Source organism: Vidua macroura, chromosome 21 (assembly GCF_024509145.1).
Source record: "Vidua macroura isolate BioBank_ID:100142 chromosome 21, ASM2450914v1, whole genome shotgun sequence".
Lineage (NCBI taxonomy): Eukaryota > Metazoa > Chordata > Aves > Passeriformes > Viduidae > Vidua > Vidua macroura.
The window spans coordinates 11,287,178-11,315,041 of record NC_071591.1 but is presented as its reverse complement, the minus strand read 5'-3'; the positions used below and the strand labels follow the sequence as shown (position 1 = coordinate 11,315,041).

The window sequence follows — 27,864 nt, the reverse complement described above, 5'->3', positions numbered from 1 at the left end:
CCTTCTGTTCTTGCTGTGTGGTGCAGACTGGATTGTGGGGACTGGCCTCTCTGGAGCAAGAGTAGACTAGAAGCAGGAGCTGTGTTAGGCTTGCACCGGAGATGGCTCTTTGTTTGTGTCTTCAGTTGATACCAGCATCTCTTACAAGTGCATGTAATTCAGTGTTCTGAATGCGTCGGGAAAAACAAATAGCAACTGAAATGTTGCACTCTGTACTGATCATTTTTAGTAGTAAAGGTAACTCCTCTTGGGTCAGTGGTTTGCATTGTTTAAAATTGTGCAACTGTAGATAGCTTAATCCATGCGAAACAATGAGCACTGCCAGCAAGGAGCCAGCTGTGTCTTACTTTTGTGTCACTGACAGTAAAAGAGAAAAGGCCTTTTTAAACAGCATGTGACTAAAAACAGAGCAATTTCCATAACCAGTGTCATGTGTTTTTTAACCCTGCCTATACAGAGGAATTGGGGAGCAATTTGCAGGGAGAGAGCAAAGGTGGACTTGGGAATAGCAACAGACATGAGCACTGCCCAGCTTGGTGCCCACCTGCTGCGTTGGGATTTTCAGATACTCCATCTCACCTTCACATTACCTGTTGCTCTGCAGCTTGTTCAGCACTTGTGCCAAGTTGTATGTTTCACCAGGCATGAATTCATGAATTTAGTTCAACCTAAAGATATGGACACACTAGTGAATTTTGAGAGCATACCCAAGGCTGCAATTTCACTAATTAAGTGGTCCTTTTTGAACAGAATGTTTGGATTACATGGTTTAAAGCACTGTGCAACTTCTATTTGTTTTCTTTTAAAGTGTTATGTTTTATCTGTGAGTCCTGGGCAGAACTGAATAATAATTGTGAGGAGCAAAATATTAACAGTGCAGTTCTGCTGGTTTATAGAGAGTTTCTTACTCAAAATTCCCGTAATTCCATTTCCCTATACTGTTTTTTGTGCAATGAGACTTTTCAGATTATCAGCAAGAAAATAAAAACTAATTTCACAACAGGGAATCTGATACTCTTGAGTTTAGCTAGCAATTTCCCAGGATTTCAATCTAAAAATAGATACCTTTCAATGAGTCCATCTAGTTTGGTTTTGGCTCCTGTGATGGTTGTTTACTCCAGGAGCCATTAAGCCATATGAGAAGAGCCAGAGGAAAGAGAACACTGAGCACTTCAGTTACCTACCCAATATCCAAAGCAAATGTATCATAGTCAGTTGGCCTCTTTGTTAATTAAGAGGAGCAGTTTCACTAATGAGAGGTTTCAAATCCCATTTCAAGCTAAATCTGGCTTTGTCAAGTCTGTGCTGAGAATGCCAAGAATTAAATTTGGGCCTCTTATGTTCATGGAAACAGCCTCATGTGACAGCAACATCCATGGGACAACTGCTGTGCAGGGTCTCTTTGTGTCAAAATCAGCACTTAACTGACGGTCTGAGTTTTGTCATTGAAGAAAACTATTTATTAGCTCTCTTAATTCCTGTGCAGTTTATGACTAAGCTAAGTCAGCAAGCATTAGAGCAACTGTTTGTTAGATAAGCCAGTGTTAGCATCACAGCTCAGCTTGTCCTGCTAGACTCAATTTGCCTTCAGTTATAAAGTGATCTGAGGATGAAGCACATCATCTTCATGTATCATCATATATATGTACATACACATACACATATGCATGTGTGTTACATATTGTCTTTGCTTGAAAAGACAGGTGTCTGTTAAGGAAAGCAGGAGCCTCCCCTTAACTGGAAAATGTAAACCCCCTCTCTTCAAATTGTTAAAATTTTGAAATTAAGGGGGCTCTCAGGCAAAGGTATGGGAGCAGGAATAACAGTTCTTTATTAGAGAAGAAAATAAAGATAAAATAAACAATGCGGTAATACAAAACAACACTGACAGAGTCAGAATACGACCTGACACCCTGTTGGTCAGGGTGTTGGTAGCAGTCCAATTGAAATGGTGGCTGCAGTCCTCCTGGAGTGGCAGATGTGGTTCTTTTGAAGTAGTGAACTTGTAGAAGGATGCAGTCTTCCTATGAAAAATCCAATGGAGAAGACAGCTACTCCTCTGGGAATCCAGTGGAAAAGCCTCCCTGCGGTCCTCTATATCTCTGATTATATCCAGGTAGGAATGTTTGGCTCCTCCCTCTGGGCAGAGCTTCTCATGATGGGATGATGTAATTTTATCAGTCATGCTGTGGCACTCACTGGCCTATTAACAGCAGATGTCTCCCCAGAAGGAGGATTGGTTGTGGAAGAAATAAAGAAAACTGCCCAATTAACAGAAGATAACATCAGATAGGAATAGAATACACCCCCCATTTCTAACCTAAGACACATATATAACATATATCAGCATATCCTGGGCTCCTCCTCATAGTGTGGGCAGCAGGTGTCGGGGGGGATTCTGTCCCTCTGCTCAGGTGGGACCCCACTGGCAGAACTGCCTCCAGGCCCAGGAACCTCAATAGAAGAAGGGTGTGGAGCTGCTGGAGTGAGTCCAGAGGAAGCCCCAGCAATGATATGAGAGCTGGTGTAGCAGAGCATCTCACCCTCTCCCAAGAGCTTATCTGTTGTTTGTTAGCCAGTCAGGTATCTCAAACAGGACAAGCTGTGTTATTGTGAAGTTTTTTGGGCCCATGGGTTAACACTGGTCTGGTATTTCCCAATGGTAAGATACCTTACCGTTGACATGAGAACTGACAAAAGAAGCTGGATTTTGACTGACTGATAGCCGTTCAATTCACAACTATAAAAGCCACCCCAAACTTTCACAAAGCAGAAATCTGCTAAAAAATATATATTTTCTGGAAATGTGTGGAGTTACTCCCATGAGCAGGTACATCTGCTTCATGGTTACCCCCAGGGGTTGAGTGAAGGAATGTCTCTATGTTATAGCCATTTTGGTAGTAAATTACATTTGATTCCTAATCAATACTATTTATTTTGCCAGATTTAATATAGATACCTTGATATAGTGTACTGTTCTATGGTTTACTGTTATTGACTAGTAGTTCTTTAGTTTTATACTGTGGAGTGAGTAGTTCTGGTTCAGATCTTTTGTCTGTTATCTCTTGTCTTTCATTTTTACAAGTAGATCCGATTCGCTGTCATTAGAACTGTGAGTCAGAGTGATTCCTTAAGTTTGAAATGTTGCCAAAATTTGAGGCTAAGGCAGGGCTTGTCTGAAGCTTTCATTCGTCTCGTGACAGCTGGAACCCCTCTGCTCTGGAGATAGATTGGGAGAGTGGGTTTGTTCAGCCTGGAGAAGAAAAGTCTCTGGGCAAACCTTATTGTGGCCTTCCAGTACTTAGAGAACATTTGTGAAAAACAGGGGGAGTAGCTTTTTACCAAAGCCAGTAGTGATAGGACAAGGGGCAATGGTTTGAAGTTGACAGATGGTGAATTTGGATTGGATATAAGGAAGACATTCTTCCCTGTGGGAGTGGTGAGGCCCTGGCACAAGTTGCCCAGAGAAGCTGTGGCTGCCCCATTCCTGGAAGTGTTCAAGGCCGGATTGCACAGGGCTTAGAGCAGCCTGGTCTACTTGGAGGTGTCTCTGCCTGTGGCAGGGGGCTTGAACTGGATGGTCTTTGATGGTTACCCCCAACTCAAAGCGTCCTATGATATGTAATTTACAACTTTATACATCACAGCAGGAGTATCAGAAAGATGCAGGCAATTCCCTAATGTCAGTTTTGTGTGAAAATTTAGCTATGCAAATGTTTTGGAGTGAGTTGGGCTAAAAAGGGTATATAAATGGGAAATTGCTCTTTTTGGGGGCAGCTGTCTGCAAAGGACTTACAGAACTTGAGATTTTAGGTATTTTTCAGGCAGAAGTGAGATTTTCAGGCCACGTAGTGATTTTATGGAAGCTCTTATTTACCCCCATGCAAATGAGAGATTTCTGGAGCCTTGCCTTTCTAATACCTTTGTGTCCCAGATCAGATCTCAGGAATCAGCATGTTGACAGAGTTCTTCCTTGTTAAGCTCCTGCCCAAAACCAAAAATTGACTAATTTCATGCACATATTCTTTGTTGTGTTTTGGGGGGTATTATGTGTTTTTTGTGGGTTTGGGTTTTTTTTATTTTAATTTTTATTTTCTTTCTTTCAATTACCTCAGCAAAGTTCTGGAAGAAAGGATTTGGACCCATCTTTTTCTATACTGGCAATGAAGGTGACATCTGGACTTTTGCTCAGAACTCTGACTTCATATTTGAATTAGCAGAGGAACAGCAAGCACTTGTCATTTTTGCTGAACATGTGAGTATTTTCGTCATTATGCATCCTTTAGAGTCCTGTTCTGTTCAGTGTTACCAAATTCAGCTTTCGGCAGGTGTGGAATAGTGGTACCATTTCTTGCTGTGGAGCTGAGTCGGACCAGTAAGCTTTCTCCCCATGACAGTAGATTTTCTTTCCGTAATCATGGCTTTTGAGTAATTTTTTACTATGCCTCCCAGCACTCCAGGATACAGACTGCTGTTTCAGTACAGCCTATGCCTTGAATGATTTGCTTTTGTAAGTAGTTTCTACAGGCCTTAAACTCCATGTTGGAGTAGAGAGATACTTTGTTTGGATAATATTTAATCTCTCTACCCTGCAAAGTCCCAAGCCAACCTTTCCCACACTACTCTATTAAATTTACTATCTATCATCTTAGGCATGAAGAGATTATCCTATTCCCTTTTGTAGCTGGGAACTTCAGGAGAGATGCATGTGCTGAGAACTTACTTGGCGCCCACTGAAGCAGCTGTCATGTCCTGACCATCCACTCCATGATCTGTCCTGCGAGTGTCTGTGTATCAGATGCAGGAGACAAGGCACTTCCTCAGTTATGGACAAGTTAGAGGACATCTCATACTCTGTTATCTCTTCATATTAGTGCACACTTAGCCCAGCTCTATGATGAAAGTAGAGAAGACTCAGACCAGCGTTGTCATAGTGTATCTCTTTCATTTCAGAGGTACTATGGGAAGTCTCTTCCCTTTGGACTTGAGTCAACACAGTTGAAGAAGACTGCTCTGCTCACTGTGGAACAAGCCCTTGCTGACTATGCAGTGCTCATTACTGAGCTTAAGCAGCAGTTTGGTGCTGTAGACTGCCCTGTCATTGCTTTCGGAGGCAGGTATGTGTTGCATGGACTCCTTCCCTTCTCTGCATCCTTTTCCAGCCAAAGTTATGCTGCTGTAGGTCTCTTTTGCTCTCAAGAAAGTTCTCAATGCAGCGCTTTAAGCTATCCTTTTGAGAGCAGATGTGCCTGTGCCTCAGCTCCCATGAGCTCATCACCAGGTCCCACTCTTCTTTCCCATCAGGAATTAGTCTCCATTTGTGGTTGCTTTGGAGAAGCACCCCTGACTGGATGTTTCTAAGCTTCTTCAATATCTGAATCATCTAGAGCTGCAGAAAAAAAATAACTTGAAAAGGGTAATGGGAGAATAGCAGCCTTGCCAGCCATAAGCAATGGGATGGTGTGCCAAAACCTGAGGAAGCAAGCACTAATGGGGTCCCTCAATCTGCTTTCATGAGGTGTTGGCTACAATGAACCTTGCCCGAAATGTTTCTACACTAATGCATACAGCATAAGGAACAAAAAAGAGGAGCTCAAAGCTTTGGCCCAAGCCCAGAGATTTGGCACCATTAACAAAAGTGAAGTCTGGTAGGATAAGTCCTGTGACTAGAGTGCCCTGTTGGATGGTTACAAGCTCTTCAAGAGGGATCGGGCAGAAGAGGTGAAGTGATGGCATTGTATGTAGTGAAAGGGATAGAATGTCTGGAGGTCACAGTTGGCAACAGCGCAGTTGAAAGCCCCTGGGTAAGAATCAAAGGACAAATAAATAATGCAAATGTCACTGTAGGAGTCTACTTTGGATCTCCCAGACAAGATGATGACGCAAACAAATTATTCTTTGAGGAACTAAGGATGCTTTCAAGTCAACTTCCCTTGTCCTTATGGGGGACTTCAGCTTGCCAGAAATCAACTGGGAGAATCACACAGTACAATCTAGGCCAGAAGATTCCCTGAAAAATCCAGATGACAACTTTATGGCACAGTTCTTAAAGAAGCAGAATTGGAAAGATACCCTTCTTGATCTACTGCTTGTCAACAGAGAGGATTTTGTGAGCAAAGTGGGGGTTGGCGGTTCTGGCCACTGCAACCATAATGCCATCAAGTTTAAAATCTCTTTTGACACGAGGAAAAGTACCAGCAAAACCTCAACTCTGGCCATGAAGAGAGACTTCAGCAGACTTCAGGCTGCTCAGGGAATTATTGAGTAAAGTCTCCTGGGAAAATGTTTTTGTAGGCGATGGGGTCCATCTGTGTTAAATATCACCTGTTAAGGGCAAAGGAGTAACAATTCCCAAATGCTGAAAGTCAAGCAGGTGAGGCAGAAGGCCAGCTTAGCTGAACAAGGATCTTCTCTTGGAAATAAGATGAAAAAGGAGGTTGTATGCCCAGTGGAAGCAAGGTCAGGTGACATGAGAAGAATACAGAGATACTGCTCCCCACTATAGGGAGAAAATTCGTGTGATTAAAGTTTAATTGGAGTTGAAACTGCCAAAACTGGAGAATGATAAAAAGAGTTTTTTAAGTACATGAATGGTGAAAGGAATGTAGAAATAACATTGGCCTGTTCCAGGATGAGGATGGTCACCTCACAAACAGGGACAGAAACAAGGCAGAGGTGTTTATTGCATTCTTTGCCTATGTCTTCACCATGGTTGACAAACCAAAAGGGCCCCAGTGCCTTGAGCTGGAGGACCATGTATGCAAGAATAATCAACCCCCTGTTGACCCTGGACACGTGCAGGATCTGCTGCTCCATCTGATTCCCTACAAATCTATGGGGCCTGTTGGGATTCATCCAAGAATTCTCAAAGAGCTGCTGATGTCATTGCAAAACCTGTCTTGATGATTTTTGAGCAGTTTTGGGAATCCAGAGAGGTCCCAGCTGACTGGAAGCTGGCAAACATTGTCCCAGTTTTCAAAAATGGCAGGAAGGAGGACCTTGCAAACTACAGGCCTGCCAGTTTCACTTCAGTGCTGGTAAAATCTGGGAAGATCATGGCAAATATTATTCTGGGAGATATTGAAAAACCACCTGGAGGGCAATGCAGTCATTGGTTGCAGCTAGCTTCAGGAGGGGAAAGTTGTGTATGTTGAACCTGATTTCTTTCTATGGTGGGGTAACCCACCTGATTGATGTAGGAGAGCCAGTAAATGTCATTATTTTGGACTTTAGCAAACCATTTGATGCTATCTGTGCCAAAGATTTTTCTGGGCAAAATGTCAAGCACATGATGGGTGAGCAACTGGCTCACTGGTTGGCACAAAGAGTTACAGTGTCTGGGGTAACACCAGGCTGGTGTCCAGTCACTAGTGGGATTCTGCAGGGCTCCATGCTCAGCCCTTATCTCTTCTACGTCTTTATTAACAACCTGGATGCAGTACTTGAAAGAATACTAAGTCAGTTTGCCAATGACTCTTGGGGTTCTGTGGTCAAGGTAACCCCGAGATCGTAAAAAGTCTTTTCCTCCCAGCCCCACAGCCAAAGAAGAAGTCCAGATGCGTCGGTTTTGCTTTTCAAGGTTGCTTATTTTCTCTTATCTGTAACATTCTTTCTCTGACCTGCTAAGCTCTGTCTAGCAAGTCGGATCGTGGCATTCTGTCTGCCCTCTAGGGTGGTGTTTACATTTTATACTATGAACTACGTGCACTTTATTTACAATTAATTCCGCATACCTATCACCTATGTTAGACAGTGTGTCTCTACTCTAAACCAATAAAAAGTGTCACCATCACAGTGAAAGATGGAGGATGAGAAGAAGGACAAGACACACCCAAATTCCTCCATCTTGCCTCCTGAACCCCGTTCTAAAAAACCCCAGAATTCTACTTTTAACTCAAACCCTTGTGACCTGTAAATCTTCACACAAAGTTGGCAGTTTTTGCCACGGGCTAAAATCGAAGCCACAGGAGTTTTTGACTTCATGCCAAGGTCTCCAAGCCCCCTGCCAGGGTCTCGAGACAGCCAGGGCAGCCAGAGGGATGTCCTGGGTTCCCACAAATGACTTGAAGGAATAATACTAAGTCAGTTTGCCAACAACACTAAACTGGGAAGAGCCGTTGATTCCCTTGAAGGCAGGGAGGCCCTGCAGAGAGACCTTAGTAAGTCAGAGAGATGGACAATCACCAACCGTATGAAGTTTCCCAATGGCAAGTGCTTGGTTTTTCACCTAGGATGGGGCAACACTGGCTGTGTGTATGGAGTGGGGAATGAGTGGCTGGAGAGCAGATGTGGGAAGGGACCTGGGGGTCCAATGGCATATTGGATGTGAGTCAATAGTGCCCTGGCAGCCAGGAGGGCCAACTGTGTCCTAGGGGGCACCAGGCACAGCATCGCTGGCTGGGTCAGGGTGGCAATTATCCCACTGTGCTCTGCACTGGGGTGGCATCACCTTGTTTAGGGTACCACAATATAAAAAATACATTAAACTATTAGAGAGTGTCCAAAGGAGGGCCATGAAGATGGGGAAGGGTCTGAAGGGGAGGCCTTATGAGGAGTGACTAAGATCACTTGGTTGTTCTGCCTGGAGGAGACTGAGGGAAAACCTCACTGCCCTCTTCAGTATCCCGTGGAGGGATAGCACTGATCTCTTTCACTCATGACCAGTGACAGGACTCAAGGAAACAGCATGAATATGTGTCAAGGGAGGTTTAGATTGGATATCAAGAAAATGTTTTTCACTCAGAGAGTGGTTGAGCACTGGAACAGGCTCCCCAGGGAAGTGGTCATACACCAAGCCTGTTTGAGTTCAAGAAGAGTGTGGACAACACTCCCAGGCACAGGATGGGATACTTGGAGTGTCCTGCATAGGGCCAGGAGTTGGGCTCAATGATCATGATAGGTCTCTTTCAGCTCAGCATATTCTGTAACTCTGTGAAAATGAGAAATTCTTCCTGAAGGATCACAACATTTTACATTGGAAACACAAGCAACTAATAATTGGTAAAATATTCTTTTGAGGGGCCACACAGCTTTTTATTAAACACAGCCTCTTTAACAGCATCCAGCCATTTTCATTGTAGGCCTTTTCATAATTCTGCTGTGCTGCTCTTTGGTTCCTTGCAGCAGTCCTTTCTCAGACTGCTCACTGTGCTACAGCTGGGTGGATGTCCTTGTTTCTTGATGGATCTCCTCTCTTGCAGTAGAGGGATGCTTCCCTCCAAAAGTCTTCCAGAAGTACAGGGCTTTGAATTCAGTTGCAGTGAGCTAAAAAGCATTTGGCATGATAGTTATCATTAAGCCTTCAGCTGGTTGCAGTGTGGTGACTGAACTGTTGATCTCACGGAGGTTTATACTGTGACTATCAGGACAGTAGCTAGAGTAGGAAGGCCCAGAAGCTGTCCTGGGATAGGAAGATGGGAGTGGGATTCAGCAAAACCTCCTAGCTGGCTGCATGTTAGACTGCAGCTCTCTGTGTGTAATTGAGGGCTCAGTCTGCAGCAGCCCTGAACACACTAGACCCAAATGAAGAACACTGAAATATGGCAGTGTTGGAGAAGCACAGCATTTCCCAGGTGAGAAAAAAAACTTCTGGTGCTTATAACTGTGCCATATTAACCTGAAATTACTTGCAGGTTTCAGGTAACGCCTGTCTCCAGGACCAGGGCTAGAGAAATGCAAATTGCTTTACACGTGGGTGTTGTGGGAACGGTATTTACTGAACCACTTGAGGTGGTGCAGAGGGAGATTGAGTGCTTTTAAGCTTGGAGTTAGACCAGGTTTAATCTGTGTTTTGGGGATGTCATTTACCACCCCCAATGGCCTCAGAGAAACTCTGCAACCATCAGCAAATTAATGACTGCTGTCATCTTGGGTCTATCTAGCAGCTTTTGATCCATGTGTAGATTGTGGCCCTGGCACTGAGGCTACCAAGGTAGCTTTGACTTTTCTTGTTGCATTTGTTAACTTTTCCACTTCCCTGTATCTGTGCTGATCAACTATGCAGCTGTTATTTGTGGTGCCCAGGGAGGATAGCCTCCACTTTCCAGGAGCCAAGAGGGCTGCCTGTTCTGCCATGTTCATGGACAGCCTTTGCCAAAACCCTGGCAAAGTTTTGACTAGTTCCAACTAGTTCTTGTCATTCTGCATGCAAAATGTACAGTGTGTCTTCTCTCTTTGAACAGTGAGTGCTTCACTCAAACCCTGGTTTGCTCTGCTGTGAAGCTATCAGGACATGCTCAGGATGGTGCAAAGTTAAATACTGAGGCAGGACTTAAATTTGTCTACAGAAGCAAACTGAACTGCTGTGTTCCCACCAGAGCTGATGTGAACATTTGGGGAAAGGCCAGTAAGAGCACTGTGTGCTGCTCATTGGCCATAACTGGATCAACATGAGGATGAGGCACAAAGCATCACAGGTATCCATGGGCATCATGCATATCACGGAGCATGTGAGAAAACATGAGGCATCACAGATATCCATGAGCTTATTGTTGCCTTGGTTTAGGTGAGCCTGTAAATGCTGGCCTGAACTTCTGAGTTATTACAGTATAAGTTGTCTGTTGAAGGAAATAACTCTTGTCTCTCCTTGGTAGCTATGGAGGAATGCTGAGCGCTTACCTGAGGATGAAATACCCGAATGTTGTGGCTGGAGCATTAGCTGCCAGTGCTCCTCTGCTGTCTGTGGCTGGGCTTGGAGACCCCACCCAGTTCTTCAGAGATGTCACAGCAGTAAGTAGCATCTCTTTTCAGGAGCAGTATTTTCTTCCTTTAGGAATGCTATTTCTTTTTTATTTTCCAGGTGTTTAAATAGATATCTGTCTTCACAGCATCACTGCTAAGCAGGGAGTGCAATTAAACGGCAACCTGAAAGGAAAAACAGTAGCTGCAGGATGGCTGAGCACTGTCTCCACTGGGGCAGCTCAGGGTTCAAAGGTGCTGCTCCAAGAAGCCCAACTCCATACCTTTAGTACCACTAAGAATTGACTTTCCCATTTCTAGTGGCTTGACTGTATTACAGCCTGAACGTTTTCCCTTGTGTCTGGCTGAACTCCTTTTGGATAATTTATTTTTCAAATTCTCTTCCAAAATGCTGTATTGGTACCAATGATTCACAGCCCCTCCTTAGTCAAAGGTGATTGCATTTCAGTGAAGAACTTGGAAATCTTCATTTCATAACTAAAAATGTGCAAGGTGTCTTGGGATCATTTAAGCTAAAATTTAAATGTGGCTTTTGCAGTTTAAGGCCACGAAAAGTTGGTGTTGGAAGTGACTTAGATTTATCTTATAAGGAAAGAAATGTACTAGCTGGTTGTACCGAAATCTTGCGATGGTGTCTGTTCTGCCTCTCTTTTGACATGAATTTCTAGATCTGGGTGACGCAGATGTCTTTGTATTAACTACCTTTGTTGTCCCTCAGTTGGGGCTGAGGTCTGTGCCTGGTGCAGGAGCCAGTGAGCACACAGAGCTGAGACCTTTCATGCTTTTCTGCCCAGAATTATTGCTAGGCTATAGTTCATTAAGCTGGCACCTCTCTTTGGGACATTTGCAGGCTTTTATACAAGTTATAACAAAGAAGTTGCACAGAACTTGTTCAGTGGTCAACTTAACCAGTGCTTTTCTACACATGCTCCAATCAGTGTCAGTTCACTATACCAGGGTGGTCTGACATTAGCATGAGATGTCTCAGGGGTGATTTTTACCTTGCTCTTAGTCTTAGGTTACCTTTGGGCTACCTTAGCATTCTTCTCCCCATCCTTCTGGTCTGGAGGTGGTTCATCTTTGTTGACACATTCTTGTGTTACTTTGCTGTTACTCTCCACTTCAAGGACCACACTTGTGTATGTAACTTCTGGTCTCTTTGTTCTTATTTATATACATGAACAACTTGTTTCTGTGCAGACTTACACAACAGATAGCTTTACCAGTAAGTATAAAGATGAGACTGTTATATGAAAATAAACACATATGAAACTCTTAAGTGCATAAAAGAATAATAGACATCTTGTCTTAGTTATACATTTTCAAACAAAAAATGTAATACCATTTAGTGTGGAAAAATTCACAGTGCCAGAGGTTTATGTCCAAAAAGGAGGCAGAGGAGTCCTGTAATTTTATTCTAATAAAGGGACAGGCCATGAGGCATTTCCCAAGGGGTCTTTCAAATGGTTGGGGGATGCAGCCCCCTTTCTATCCTAATTTCCCAGACTCATCACCCTCTTCCTTTCCCCATTGGCTGAGGTACTTGGAAGGTACAGACTTCCCGAATCACCTGCTTTATGTCCCCCTTTTCTGTGCACCCCTCCTTTTTTTTTCTTTTATATAGCAAAACACTATTCATAATTCTATTAAGCCTTTGTTATTTTTCTCTAAGTTCAGGAATTTAACATGACTTTGGCTGAGCAATGGTCCATGTCAATTAGTAACATTTTCTAGAACTGGTAGTTTCTTCTGTTACTTCCCTATCTATAAGTCCCTGGCCCTGTCTACAAGCAGATTCACAGTCTGTTTGTAAAGACACATTCATCTTATTCCTTTCAATTTAGTCAGCTAACAAGCCCTGCAGTGGGAATTCTTCCCTGGTTGAAGCTAATTTCCTTTCAGCATCCTTGTCTTGCTTCAGCTGTGAATATGCTGGGAGTCATAACATACCCTCAAACTTAGGGTGTGAAAAAAACTTTCTAACTAATTTAAAAATCTATTTTCTCTGCAGTAGTAAGGCAAGCTCTGGGCTGAGCTCTTAAGAAAGCACTATATGGTTTCAAAGTACTCCCTTCCATCTTCAGTGTGGAGGTTGCTCTGATTTGCAATTTATGCATCTGAAATCTGATTGCTCTTCTTGCTGAGAACACCCGTGAGAGCTATTAATCCCAATGAAGGCACATGGAATGACTGCAATTCCTCCTGCCTCTGCTAAGCTGAACTGTTTCTGGTCTGTAAGTGTCCTCATGCCAGGCAGTGCTTGGCAGCAGCCCAGCAGTGCCTAGAGGAGAGCTCAGCCATCACAGCAGCCAGAGCAGACCTGCTCGTCTGTCCCAGGCCAAACAGTCCCCACATGCCAGTTAGAGCCATTAGCAGGTGAAGATCAATAAGCACATCCAGAAGGATTTTTGGAACTCCTAAAGGGATGCTCAGGTAAACTGTGGAAAACTCCAAAATTATTTATTTAAACATAATTATCAGACAAAGTTAGAATTAGGAAGAAAAGCAAGGTCCCAAATCTATTTTTTAGTTGAGGGTGTGTCTTTATAAGAAAAACGCCTAGCTAGTGATTTGTGGTTACTTACCTTGCTCTAGCAGGGTAAAGAGACCTCAGAAGAACCCTAATAATTCTTCTTGTTACAAAACACTGGCTACCAGCGGATCTAATCTGCCTTACAACTTGAAAGAGGAGAAAGAGCTTGAGTTCCTAGGGCCTTCAGTTACAGAAACAACTTGGTCCACCATAACCAGCCACAGCTCTTCAAACCTAACTTAAAGTGCTTTTTCAGGATCAGTAATGGTTTTCCCAAGAAAAAGGACATGGTCATTTGGCAGGCCACTAGCAAGCTTAAGAAGAAAAGCAGATCTTGGTCTTGTACTCCCAATGCATAACTGACTTCTCCTATGGCTCCTTCTGACAGACAAAGTACAGTTTCAAGGACTCTGCTCTGTGTTTAAAAACAACAAACCCCTTATGACCCTTGCAGCCTGCCCCCCTCTGAGGCATGCTTCATATTCTCTTGCTGCTTCACGTTCAGCCTGATGCTCCATGAAGGACAGTGTGTTCTGTCTGACAGGTCATTCCAGCCAGACCTGGTGACACAGCTGCTGCTTGGCCTGAGCTGTCCAGAGTGTTGGCTTCTGCAGAGACATGCTGAGACTCTGAAGGACAAGGCAGAAGCACTGGTGTCACTGGTCATGGAAATGCAAATGAGGTGCTGACCAGTGGGCCAATAACCCGTGTCATCTTCTGGTCTTTCTGGCAGTTCTTTCTGTTGCAGCCTCTTAAATATCTCCTGTAGGAAACTGTCATCTCATACCTTTTCTGTCCCTTCAGGATTTTCAGAAGTCCAGCCTAGGCTGTGTCACAGCTGTCCGTAAAGCCTTCCAGCAGATCAAGGACCTGTGCCTGAGTGGAGGTAAGAAGAGAGCCCTGCAGATGGCTCCCAAGGGCAGCCAGCATTCCCAGCCATGAAGGGAAAAAGTTGGTACAGCTTTACCTCAGCTAGTTGTTCAGAATCAGATGCCCACATGGCTTCCTCTTTCTGCTTGTACAATTGTTTTTTTTTTCTTTTATTAACAGTTTCAGTTAGCATTAAAATTGGTAACCAATACTGAAACATAAGTAGCTCTGTGGAGCTTTGCACAGTTTTAATGAAACAATTTTTTCTGCACCAAAATGCAAAACCACGTGCAGGTGAAAACCACTTGCATAGTATTTACAGCTACTAAAGCCATATTTTTCACCAAATACTTGTCCTCAATATCCACATCATGAAGAGCTGTTTTGGTGGGTATGACAGCTGTGTGACTCAGCTCACTGGACAGATCTGAGAAATATGTGGAGGGCAGTGTAGGTCCTGAAGCATTCATCCAAGTCCCTTCCATCTTCAGTCTTTGACAGTTAGGACAGACTGGTGAAGACCTCTGCAGTGGCTTCTAAGTAGGCTGGACCAGATGCCATGGGCTGTTGCAGCATCTCCTGGAAGCTGTGCATGGTGTTCGGACAGATGTAGTGGCTTCTGGGTCTGTCATTAGCCTTGGTCTGTCATGCTGTGTGTCAGGAGCTGTATGCCTCCCAGCTGCTGCTGGTCTTGGAACTGCCAGAGGAGCCCAGGGATCCAAACGTCATTTTAGTTTTGGTTCACAGCAGGAAGAATGTTATTGTTAACTAGTCAAGCTCTTCCAGCTCTGCCTGGGGCCGTGCTTCCTGCAGCTGGGGGTAAGGTGGTCATATTTAAGGCTTTGGCCCTCAAGTGCATATTCAGAGTCGGGTCCCAGGCTGTGGGTTTCCAAGCAAAAGCAGCCATGCTCTAGTGGTCAGCTGTAGAACAGGATGGGGACAGGATCTGTGACTGCAAAATGTGGAGGATGAAAATTAAAGGAGCAGCTTTTTGCAGCAGAAAAGCAAAGGTGTATGGGTACATTTTGAAGGAATGTCTTTAAAGATGTATTTCCTGGCTCCAGCTGACCTCTGCATCCCACTGATGTTTGAAGGTATGTCTTGGGATCTTGAGAATCCTTTATGAGGACTGTTCTCATCTGGCAGTTCTTACTGCAGATGCACCCTCCTCCCAAGAAGCTGTGCTTTTTTTTTTTTTTTTTTCTTTTCCCTGGTGGGGGAGTGGTGGTATTTGTTTTTTTTTTGGGGGGGGTGGGTTTTTTGTTTTAAATTTTTTTAGTTGTTTTTTTTTCTTCCCTCTGCCAGTTTTTCCAGCTTTTGAATTTCGCTGGGTGGCATATGTTGTACCTTGCTTTTCTGCATGAGAGCTTGCTCGGGGAGCCTGCCTTGTGGGACACAGCAGCCCTGCCAGGGATAGAAGCATGAGGAATGGTACTGCAGGGAAAGGAGCTCATGCAGACATGAGCAGGAACAGCCATCAGGGCACTGCAAGGACAGGCTGTACCAAGCTGATCTGCTCACTGCTTCAGCTGGGATCAGTTCTGTCCTGCACGTGCTGATTCCTCCAGGCTCCCCAGGGAAGTTGTGCCTGAATGTTCTGTTCGCATGTGTAAATTTAGATGCAATGTGTCCTTTCCACTAAAAACCTCATCTTATGTTACAGCATCTTCTTACTCCTGACTGAAATAAGATGCTGAAGCTTGGTATTACTTTCCTCTGTTGAAGTTTGTGCTTTTTATTTTCCTTTCTTTTGCAGCCTATGATGAGATCAGCAGCAAAATGGCCACGTGCAATAAGATCTCTAACAAGGAGGATGTTTACCAGCTGTTTGGGTTTGCTAGAAATGCCTTCACCATGATGGCCATGATGGACTATCCATACAAAACTGACTTCATGGGTGACCTCCCTGCCAATCCAGTGAAGGTGAGGACATTGGTGTGAGTGGGTGACTGGAGCTTAGGACACTGTCCACCAGACACCATTGGTGTTGGTCACAGGGTGACAAGTGTCACAGGGTGACAGGGTGTTGGTCACAGGGTGACCAGTAGTGGTGGATGTTGCAGCCCTTCCAGTCTGACAATAAATGTACACAATTGAAACTTCTCTGTGATGGTGACTGCTGTGACGTTTGCTGGAGTCACTCCTATTCTGCTCTGCCTTTACCTTAGACACAGACACCTGTGCAAGCTTGTTGATTTCAGCTTTTAAATACTAAAAACTTGTAGCTTAAAAAAAAAAAAAGAAAAAAGAAAAAAGTAGTTCTGTTGTAGCCCATCTCAACATGCTTTTAGAGAGGTATTTTTCTTGGTGGGTAGGGATGGAGATGTGAAAATCAGGCTCTTTTGAAAGTATTGCCCAGGAAGCTGACATACCTCAAGTACAGTGCAGAAAAAAGCCTGCTGCTATGGGAGCTGGGAAACGGGTGAACTTCCCAGAGAACCACAGATGGCATGGGAAAGTGTGGGAAAAGGACCAAGTTCTCAGGGGTTTACAAAGACCTCTAAGACACCAGCTGCTTTTGAAAGGTACCAGCTTTGATCCCAGATCACCAGAGGCTGTTGCAATTCTTGGTGTCTTCTAGTGTGTTGTCAAGCCCATGGGACTTCATTTGCCTCTGGCTTTGTGGCATTTAGGGTTCTAGTCCTACCTGGAACACACTGTGCAAGAGGTCACACAGGCTCTGCCGCACTGGAACTCTGGACATGCTGCCTCTGGCTCCACTGGGCATCCAGTTTTCTTCTAGGGTCTGTTTAATGACCTCTAAAATGGAAATAATTATTCTGCACATTCCCCCCACTCCCTGAAAAGGGCATTGAAATATTCTGATTGTACGAGGAACTGTTGTGAATCACTGTTGCTCTTCCACAACTCCCAGACTTGGTGAAGGAACTGTCTGCTCTTGTCCTGTCTGCTTGCTTCTATGTACTTTGTTGCTACAGGGGAGGAAGCGAAAAACTTCAAGACCTGTTGCATTAGGCCTTTGGAAAGCTACGGAACCATAAAATATGTAAATAATAATTTTAATGAATCTTCCAGCTTAGCCCTTTCACAAAGCAACTGGTAACTGTCTGCCATTTGCCTGTAATGTGTCTTTCCCAGGTTGGCTGTGAACAAATTATTGCCCATAAAGACCCAATTGAAGGCTTGGCTGCTCTTGTTGGTGAGTTATAATATTATCAGTTTGATCTTTTATGTACCACCATGTGTTCTAGAAGCATCTATCAGTAGACCTGTCACATTGCTGTGTCAGGGGAGTTGGTATGACTCTGATCTCCCTTTGGGACATTTTGCCTCCTGTTGATTTTGTCTGTTGGGATGTCTCACAGTGGCCCGTAGGTTCATTCTCTCACCTTTCCCAACTTATTCTTGCCATGTTTCTCAAGCATTGAAGCCCCATAGCCTGTTGTCTGTCCATGAGATGTGGACTTCTGAGAGACTTAGTTCTTTTTTAGAAGTTTACCAATACTCTGACTCCAGAGTCACGGGCTCAGTGCACATTCACTGAAGGAAGTTTTCAGGTCTCCTTGAGAACAAGTCCAGTGGTCTTAATCCAGAGGCAAGGCAATCTTAAATACATCTAAATACACACATATACATTTATCTCTGTGAGCACTTATTTTGTCAGCCAGCAGTGTTTGTAAGGAAATTATTACTAGAAGTAGAATTCAAAGAACTTTTGAAGAGTTCCTAATAAAATCTCTCAAGTTGCTTATTAAAAATGAGTTCTACCTTCATCATTACTCAGAAAAACAGGTTCTGAGTGGCACACACACACAAAAAAAAAAAAAAATTTAAGAAATTCTTACAGATTTAATGCAATTTAGTATAACTGGGAGCTAATTTTTTTTTTCCAAATGATGTATATGCCCCAAGTCAGAAATGTACCAATCCTTAATCACTGCTAAAGATACTTGGCTGGCAGCTAGAAGCTTTCTTAAAACACTAATGTCTTGGCAAACACTGTCAGATCTAATGGATGTATTCACATGCTACTTCTTCTGTGAGGAAGAGTGGGAGTCTTGTTTCTTTGAGATGCCAAGGGTGGATTTCTTCCTCCCAGTTCCAGGGGAGCACCTCATGCCTCTCCCTATCTCCCCAGCTGCATTCACTTGGTGGAGTTTAATCATACAAGAGGAATAATCCACCAGAACTTAAGGCAGGAGACTAGCTTTCCTCCATACTTAACCCTCTGTGTCATACAGGAAAACACTTTTTTCTACATGTGCTTCATCAGCCCACCTCCAGCCAGGTAGAGTGTAGTGCCATGGGCTGTGATGCTGAACTACAACAGGTGAATGGGGACAGTGTGAATGGGGACACTGATTGCTTCCAGAGCAGTAATACTCCATATTCTTAATGTGAATCCATTCCTCTACCTGCAGAGAACCAGACCAGCACTTACTCATCATATCATGTCTCAAGTGGTATTGCTATCATGTCAGGTTTGCTTGGTTCATGATAAGGGAAACTAGTGTCCCAACATCTGTTTGATCATCGTAGGGCTCAGGGTGCCAGAGTTTTGATCCACATTTAGCAATCAGAGCCTCAAAAGAAATTGAATAAAATACTAGAACAGCATGGCTTGGAAGGAGTTTTCTTGGGAAATCAGAGGAGTAAGCTGAGCAAGATGCCACAAGGACCTGCTCTACCTGGCATAGGTGAAGCCCTGCCTGCTATCCAGGGTTTTAACCCATTACAAAGGAAATTGTCTAAACAGGACAATATTGCATTGGATTGGGGGCAGTAACAAAGTTTGTGTCGCCTGAAGGAATTTGTCAGCCCCATGTAAAAACTTTGCCATAAGGCTGGATTGTAACCTTGCACAGTTCCAAGCTCTGTGAGTTCTGTCCCATCCTTGCACACTCACGCAGCCCTTGGCTTGGTTTTGGCCATGAAGTTCATGTGGGAGGTGGTGAGTGAGACAGCAGAGTTACTGACTGGTTTTGTGCTGTGTTCCCACCTGGCAGGGGTGTTCTACAACTCCTCTGGCTTGGCACAGTGTTATAACATATACCAGCTGTACCAGTCCTGTGCTGACCCCACGGGCTGTGGCATCGGCTCAGATGCAGAGGCTTGGGACTACCAGGTAAGGAGCCCCCAACAGGTTTCAGCTGCTGTCCTGCCTATGCCCCTGCCCCATGACAGCTCTTGTGCTTCTCTTAGGTTTGCACTGAGATCAACTTAACATTTAACAGTAACAATGTGACAGACATGTTCCCTGAGATGCCCTTCACAGAAGCTATGCGTGAGCAGTACTGTTGGAACAAGTGGCGTGTGAGGCCGCGAGCACACTGGCTGCAGATAAACTTTTGGGGAGAAGGTGAGTTGTGCTGATTTCTTGTCTCTTTGTGTTACCCTGTAGCTGTCTCCCTGTTTCCCTCAGTCCAGTTGAGCCCCATGAGGACAGGCACAGCAGACTAATGAGTCCTGGCAGAAAGTCACAGCCTTGTGCTGACTTGAGCCAAACACACCTTTCTGTATCTCTTTGGTACAGAAGAGGAAAACATAAAAACTACCAGTAATTTGTTCAATTATTTGATGTTTTCTGTTCTTGGCCATGTTTGCTGCAGTAGCCAAACATATTTGGATAACTGGGCAGGAAGAAGACCTCTCAATTATGAACTCTCTGACCTGACCTCTTTCAGACCTGAAAAGTGCAAGCAACATCATTTTCTCAAATGGAGACTTGGACCCATGGGCTGGAGGTGGGGTAAGCATGTGCACTCCTGTATCCTGAGCACAGAGCAGCCTTTACAGGTGACATACTGCCCTCCCTCCCTTTCAGAGCAGCACTGGCAATTCAGTTTTAACCTGAGTTTCTGTGAGCAGCTGTTTCATGGTCAACCACTGAGGACTCTTGGTACACTAATGACGGACACATTGAGTAGTGTCCATTAGCCAGGAATACTGATGGAACAAATGTGGCTTCACTAGTGCAGACATGGAAGGACCTTCCTTACCCCACACCCAGGGTCTGAACCACAACCTGGTGTGTTTCTGTGTTCACATGTGGTCTCAGTGCTGCCAGCCATATGGTTCTGGCTCTCTCCAGTCCCAGCACACTTGGTGAGACCAGGTGGGTGCTATGAGCAGCGATGCAAACTAGGAGATGTTTTGGCTTAGATTCAACAAAACCTCAGAGTGCTGTCAGTGTCCAGTCTAAAATTTAAAAACCCAGGACTGGATTTTGTGTTACTTGAGCTCCTGATTGGATACAGAAGCTCAGTGTTTTAGACTGGCTTGGAATCCCAGGAGGAGCAGGCTGCTTAGGGTGCATGTGTCCAAAAGAGACCTAACTTCCAACTGCCTGTATTGCAATCAGCTGAAGGTGCCCACTTTGCAGAAAACATTCCCTTCATTTGGGACAGGTGATCTGGTTCATTCAGACTGTTAGCTGCGGATACCAGCCGTACCAAGGACGTCTTCCCATGCTTTTCCTCAGTCTTGCCCAGATCATGTTCCAGTTTTCAGGACTCATGTCCAGTTCTTCCCAGTAACTTGATGAGAATTGGTCTTTGCTCCTTCTTCTCCCAGATAAACAGCAGCCTCAGCCCTTCACTGATTGCACTTACCATTAAAGGAGGTGCCCATCACCTTGATCTCCGGTAAGTCCTGAACTTTCCTTTGACTGGCAAAATCCTGATGCCCTGGGTATTTGATCTCAGCAAGCCACAGCCCAACCAACCAGGAGATATTTTAGAATCACAGTTGTTGAGGTTGGAAAAGATCTCTAAGATGAACCCAACATCACCACCATGTTTGCCACTAAACCACGTCCTCAAGTGCCACATCCGCAAGTTTTTTGAATGCTTCCAGGGATGGTGAATTCAACGCTTCCTTGGGCAGTCTGTTCCAATACTTTACAACCCTTTCCATGAAAAAATTTTCCCTATTCTCCAGTCTAAAGATCTCCTGTTTCCTCTTCTCCTGTCCCTTGTTACCTGGGAGCAGAGCCTGACCCCCACCGGGCTACAATCTCCTGTCAGGGAGTTGTAGAGAGTGAGGTGGTCCCCCCCAAACCTCCTTTTCTCCAGGCTGAGCCCCCCCAGCTCCCTCAGCCACTCCTGGTGCTCCAGACCTTTCCCCAGCTCTGTTCCCTTCCCCGGACATGCTCCATCCCTTCCATGTCTTATTTGTCAAGAGGGACCTAAAATTGACCTCGGGATTTGAAGTGTGGCCTCACCAGCACCTAGCATACGGCAAGTACCTAGAGAGGATGGGTACAAGGCTATTGCAGCCAATGTGGAAGAGTGATCTTCCCCAGCACAGGGCTCTTTCAGCCTCCAGGGATGCTGAGCTGTGCAGAACTTGACACTCAGCTCACCTACTGTCATTAGATCGTGTTCTTGCACAGGGGTTAGCACAAGCGTGAGACAGCCTGCAGCAATCAGTCACATGAAGTAGTCCAGTGCCATCTGGCATTAGCCATCTGCCTTTGGGCCTGGAGCAGAGGAGGCAGCAGCCAGCAAGGGCAAGCCTGGGGCTGCTGCCCACCTGTACTGGATGGAGATCAGACACTGCAACTTGATTTCCAGGCACACATGTGAAGCACAAACCAGTCAGTCTCTGTTCTTAAAATCAGACTCTGGCTCTGCAGGAGGCAAATACCCACTATCCAGTAACTGACACTGCTCTCCTTTCCCTAGGGGACACAACCCAGCTGACCCCCCATCTGTCACAGAGGTGCGCAAGCTTGAAGCCAGGATCATCAGCAGCTGGGTGAAATCTGCAGGCATGGAGCGGGTGAAGGAGCAGCACACAGGAGCTGCAGCAGGCAGCCAGCCCTGAGCCCTTCCATCCCCACAGCCCCTGGGTGCAGCTGCCACAGGACACAGCAGTCTGCTGCACTGGTTCTACTAGGCTGGCTGGGACACTATTCTCTCCTCTGCCATGATGGTGGGAACTCCCTTTTCCCAAGTGTCCACACCTCATTGAGCATGAAAAGAAACGCAAAAGGCCAAATCACTGACAGAAGCCAAAACCACATTTTCTGGGCTTCATGCTTGTCTGCTTAGAATGAGCTGTTACAAGGGCAGCAATACGAAAAGCTTGCCCTGAACAGGATGGTTGCATGAGGCACCTTAAGGTTGAAAATAAACTATTTTTAGAGAAAAAGGAAATACTAGAGGGTTAGTAGAATAGCAGAGGTATAATTATGACTGACACAGGGTCATGGTGAGCTCCACTAGTGACCAGTTATCTAAAACAGACTATCAGTCTTAGCCAGAGCTGTAGGTTGGGGCTGTTCTAGTTTTAACTTGTTGAAGAGATTCCAGTTGCTGAGATGAAGATTTACACAAAGGAATCCTGGTGTGCACTGCTGTCACTCAAGGGCTGTGTATTGGTGACCAGTAAAGCACACTTCCACTGAGGCATCTTCAGAGCTTTTAAAAATCAATTACAAGTATATTAAAGTCTGTGATATAAAAGTTTATTAAAGGGTGTGATATAATTTCATGGCTTGGTAGTATAACCAAAGAAGATACAAAAAGGTTCCTTCTCACCTTCCCAGGTGAATCTTCACACATGAACAGGTGCTACTAGACTGACTAAGCACCAATAATTACTAGCATAACTGCGGAAATACTAATTCCTGATAACTGGCTGCCTCAGTTGATGTTACTTTACAGTGATGAGTGAGTGAAGAGGTTTCCTGAGTTCCCAAAGGTTTTCACTGTTTGTGCAGCACAGTCACAGTGGTGCTTGGTGTCATTGTCTGCACTGCCGGGCCCAGGACTGGTTCCCAGAGCCATTGCTGGTGTTTCACAATATTTGTGTGCCGAGATCTGTTTCATCCGCCTCTGCCCTGTTCTTAACAAAAGACCAAAGCTTCTGGTCCCTCCAGCCAGGGATGCTGAGGAGAGCAGGAACAGATGGATCCGCTGACCAGCTATTTCAGATACATGTAAATGAAGGATGACTTGGAAGACCAAATTAATCAAACTCCAGTCCCTACAAAAGTTGTGCTAAGACTGCCAGTGGCACCACATCCTTGACCTGAATCCTCTCTGTTGATGCTGATGAAAACCTCCATGGGTTCTGCTTAGAGCTGCCACTGTTCTTTTTGTTCCTGCTCAAATCAGGCTTTGGCTTTACTGCTGCTATATCAAGCCTTACTGAAGTGGTCATCCTCTGTTGGGCTCAGAGCCCACAACTTTTCTCAATTCAGATTTGCTATACCCCAGCCATTATTCAGGATTAACACATTAGGGAAAAAAAGGAGAGAGCAAGGATTGCATCCTGCTTTTATTTCCCTTGAAACAGCACCCTTCACACCTGTAAGCAGGTACCACAGCCAGGTTCAAGGGCAAGTGTTTCAGGAAGTCACTCCAAGTTGTCCCAGTCACCAGGGCTGGGTTTGTGCTTTGAAAAGAAAGGAGGCCTGGGTGTCTGCTGACCTTCCAGAAGGACAAGTTTTTTAATCCCCTTCTCTTGGACTATACTGAGCCCTTATTTTCCTCTTACACATAGTTCTTATTCCAAAGGAATACACACAGTTTGATTGATACAGAAGGATAAACTAAATGCTTTCAGACACTATGGTGAAGAGATAATACACATGGACATCCAGCACAGATGAGCAATGCCATAAAAGAAATCACGGCAGAAGCCTGAAGCCAGTGCCATCAACATCGATAATGTTTTGAATCCTTTGGCAAGCAAGCATGGGAGGTAAAAAGAAAACCCTGTTGTGCAGTGCTGTCTGAGCTGAAGGGAAGAGCCCCAAAGCACCACTCTTGAGCATCATGGGAATGCTGCTCCCGGCTTGAACTTCAGGGCCACACAAGGAAAATGGCATATAAGCAGTGAGTGACCCAGACCAAACCATGGGTGTAGGCCCTGCGCTTAAGGTCCGCAACAGTGAGGTTGTTGAACAAAGGCTCATTTGTTCTATCATCGTTTACTGACACAATGAATGCAGCCAAGGTGGGAACATTGTACAGAACAGGAACTCAGCGTTGGGCTCCAGTGGACACAGAGGCTTCCAGCTTTGGACAGCAATCTCCAGCAGAACTTCAGAGAACAAAAAAACCCCAAGTCTTTCTTCCCAAATCCAAAGTCAGAAAAATCTTAACCCCTTCTCTTGAAGCAACAAGCTTCATGGAGCTACCCCATCATGTCAGTTTTACTGATCCTGTTAATTATACTGAGTGTGGCACTGGCAGTCAGGAGCTGAATTCTCTTGCAGGGCTATTTCTAAGAGGCAAGTTCTGAAGCACAGGAAAAATTCACAAAACTAAATGTGTTATTGCAAAAACTTTTCCTGTCTTCATCTGTCATCACTGCCAACATCACGCTCGCATGGAACCAGGAAACAAGGTGTATTCTTTGGAGGAGTAAACAGAGCTGTACCCGAGCTTGGCATGGAATGCTGAAAATCCTGTTAAATGGAAGTCTTGCAAATCACAAGGATCCTGTCAACCAACACCAGGGACCTTGCAAAACTGCCAGTTTCTGAAGACCTGTAATGAGAATTCAGCTTTCAAGGGATTAGATGGTAACTGTGCCCCATCCATCTGCTGAATTTTTTTTGAGCATACAGGTCAGTATTTCCTGAACGTTGCTCAAAGCCCCAAGTGTGAGACTCCCAAGTACACAGCCCTGCAGTTCTCTGTGGCTCTGCCCGTGCCCAGCTCTGTTTCTCAGTGAAAGCCAAGGCTTTCTATTGTGAAGGACATAATCCCTGGCTCAGTGGTGGCCTTCCCACAACACTCCACTTAAGCCAAAAATGTCCTAGCATGTAGAAACACCAAAGTGGATTACAGACCCAGCATTTCAAGCTTTGGAACAAGGATCCACAAATTGAGCTTCAGTTGCACTGGAGGAGCACATTATGGAACAGACATAGGCTGTGGAGCTCAGAGACTGATCTGACCAGTTTGTTAAGAAAGTTAAAATAAACAAGCAATTAAAATGACCTCTGCAGAAGAACAGGAAGAACAGATGAGCTTTGTTGAGATTATTTAGTTTGTGCCATTTCACACGTGATATAGATGTCTGAAACAAATGTTTGTTCTCAAAGGGAGTGAGAGCTAACAATCTGAACCTCAGGTTTAGAGGCTGAGGACAGTAAAGCCACATTTTGAGGAGACTGCACGTCCCAAGAGGAACTAGATAGAAATCAGCTGGACCAATAACCTCAGCTAAAAGACAAGAATGTTTGGGAAAGTGACAGTTTATTCTTCTCTCCTTCAACTCATTAGGAAATTAAATATTACTCTCAAGCCAATCATAAGGCAAAAAAAGTATCACATAAGACTCCCATAGTCCCCTTTGTAGAATCGATTACATTACGACTTGTGTACAACTTCAAAACCAGAAGATTTTTGGTAAGTATTTATATGTATTCCATTTTCTAAGAAATCTCTGTTGCCTCAGTCAGGCAGCTCCCTGGAAATTTTACAATCCATAGCACAGTCATAATTAAAGGTTCAAAATTCGCTTTGTTCAAAGGCACACGGCCAAAGCAACACAGGTCAGCAGGACCTGGGTAGTGTCACGGAATTTAAATTTTTAATTTTTTTCTTTAGTCTCCAATTTTAAGCCTTTAGCTTTTAGCCAAAACTCAGCTCCTCAGCGGCACAAACCTGCTTCATGAACAAAAAAACTGAAGGTGCTTCCTTCCGCATTTCTGCTGCACTATCCTCATTTGTTGTTGTGCCAAAGAAAACAGAAGCCTTGGCAGGAAACTGGTTGTGTAGCCAAAGGCCATAGTGACAGGATTCCACTGCACTTATAAGTGAGAAGCTTGTTCTCAGAGTTACTGCTGGCATGTGAACAGGAGGAACATTAACGTTCTGCACTAACTAGTTATGTCCTGTCAATCCCAGGACAGGGTCCCTCTAATGACAGAAGAATGTGCATTTAAATAATTCCTAAAATTTCTCCATTTCCATTAGTACATGGAATGATAAGTATTATATAAAAGACTTAAATAGTGGTCCCAAGAGTAACTTGTAACTCCAGCAAACAGAATGGATCAGCATAAAACAAATAAAGATACATCTTACTTTACAAATCAAAGGTTACAATTACTATAAAATACCTCTCTCAGCCACTGGAAAATGAACTATTAGAGTCAAATTCAGTCAGCTCTACTAATGGCCAGGGACCCCTGGATTTAGTGGGGACTGGCCCTGCCCCAGTCCCCACTAAATGACACCCACTGCCATGGGGGAAAGAGACTTTCAGTGAGACCACCCTCTTCTGGAAATATGAATAATCACATTTCTGAGATCTTATCCATGAATACAGGACTGTCCAAATCCAAAAGGAAAAGCACTCTAGAAAGCTCATTTCCAAATTCATGGCTTAAAATCTGTATGTGTGCACATATAAAAATGGAAGATCACAGGGCTCCTGTAAGATTCTTAAAAAACCTGGGTCTACTTTGTCTTCAAGTAACTGAAATTAATTTCTCCAATTCTACTGGGGCCTAGAACTGCTGTAGTCTGTCTGCTTTTAACACTACTGCTGAAAATACCCTCTGTACTCCTAAGGAAAAAAAAAGATAATTTCTCCATGGTCCAAGAAATTATGAATAACAAGAACTTTGCTGTACAGCTGTAAGCTTGTTTTGAGTCAACAAAAACCCATGAGGTGATATCTGAACAGGAAGCGATGGAAGAAGGCTGATACCTAGTATGCTCACAAGCTTTCCCAGTGTCCAACCTCTGAAAAGCTGAAAGCAGCTTTCAGTCAGAATACCTGAGTCTAACTGATGCAAATAAGATATAAAATGCACGTGTAGTTTAACTTGCATTTCACATTATCTCCTGCTTTCCTGCAGGGAAGTTAAAAAAACTGCAATACTTCTACAAAATTATATACCACTTTGAGCTAAACCAGCAGCAAATTCTCTTTCACCATTCATTTCAGCCACAACTTGAATACCATTCCAAGTACTCTACAAAACTAAGACACTATACAACAGATGCTCTGCTGCCTCTTCTACCATGATGCAGCATATCTTGGGAGTTTGGAATGAGATCAGAGTACCAGCAGCAATACTGACAGCTTCTCCCTGGGATAGCACTACAGCTCTTTGTTTATTCCACTTTGCATCTGAACCACTGTCAGTCTGACAAAGGAATGGCTCTGTAATCCAGTGTTTCAGTGAATCCAGAATAAACCACAAAACTGGAGGCTTATTCCTGCTCTCCAGGAACAACGCTGTGCCCTAAGCCAATTCGCTGCATTCCCAATAATTAATGAGCATTTAGTAACACTGACATAAGTGAATCATCAGTTAAGTGGGTCATCAGAGCCCCGAGAATGTCATGGTCCACACTACAATTACCTGCTGAACCTCATCACCAGTACCAGGGAAACCAGCTTCATATGGCACAGCTTTGCCCATCCCAGAACCAGAGATTAGATTTAAGACTGACATGATTTCTTCAAACCAGAAATGCTTTTCCCAAGCTTTTGTCTGTGTTTGAAGTCAAAAAAGGTGCATTATAGCATGTCTCCTCAAACCCTGAAAAGTAAAGTGACTTGAAGATAAAAATGCCACCACTGGAAGATCCACTGATGCAGAGGCTATGCTGGTACCCAGATAGGGAGCGGATGAGCCTCTGTGTTAAAGATGTATCTGTCAAGGTTGATTAGGTCTATGTCATCTGAGAACAGCAGAAACATGTATTTGAGTGTTTCCCCAAGGAAGAAGCTCTCCATTTTATCCCGTGGCTCTGGATTACTGGGATTCTGAACGTTGTTAATGGAAGTATAACCACCTGTAGGAACCTGCAGGGGAAAAAAAA

General features: G+C 44.3%; 2 protein-coding genes across 4 annotated transcripts in view; one reads left to right on the top strand and one right to left on the bottom strand.

Moving 5' to 3' along the window:
• The window catches only part of DPP7 (dipeptidyl peptidase 7), a 23,617-nt gene extending 1,059 nt beyond the window's left edge, over positions 1–22,558 (top strand). Inside the window, exons 3-13 of one of the 3 annotated variants that reach the window (XM_053996704.1) lie at positions 4,116–4,255; positions 4,954–5,117; positions 10,593–10,728; positions 14,036–14,117; positions 15,858–16,024; positions 17,201–17,261; positions 19,069–19,187; positions 19,265–19,421; positions 19,747–19,811; positions 20,636–20,706; positions 21,748–22,558. In XM_053996704.1, the coding sequence (XP_053852679.1) occupies positions 4,116–4,255; positions 4,954–5,117; positions 10,593–10,728; positions 14,036–14,117; positions 15,858–16,024; positions 17,201–17,261; positions 19,069–19,187; positions 19,265–19,421; positions 19,747–19,811; positions 20,636–20,706; positions 21,748–21,889 (1,304 nt within the window). In that variant the 3' untranslated portion in view covers positions 21,890–22,558. Of the gene's footprint in view, positions 1–4,115; positions 4,256–4,953; positions 5,118–10,592; positions 10,729–14,035; positions 14,118–15,857; positions 16,025–17,200; positions 17,262–19,068; positions 19,188–19,264; positions 19,422–19,671; positions 19,812–20,635; positions 20,707–21,747 lie in introns of those variants that run through there. The other 2 variants (XM_053996705.1, XM_053996706.1) reach the window with 2 other exon arrangements.
• Positions 22,511–27,864, bottom strand: part of MAN1B1 (mannosidase alpha class 1B member 1) — a 22,513-nt gene continuing 17,159 nt past the window's right edge. The window contains exon 13 of the mRNA XM_053996701.1: positions 22,511–27,847. Within this exon, the coding sequence (XP_053852676.1) occupies positions 27,644–27,847 (204 nt within the window). The 3' untranslated portion in view covers positions 22,511–27,643. The remainder of the gene's footprint in view (positions 27,848–27,864) is intronic.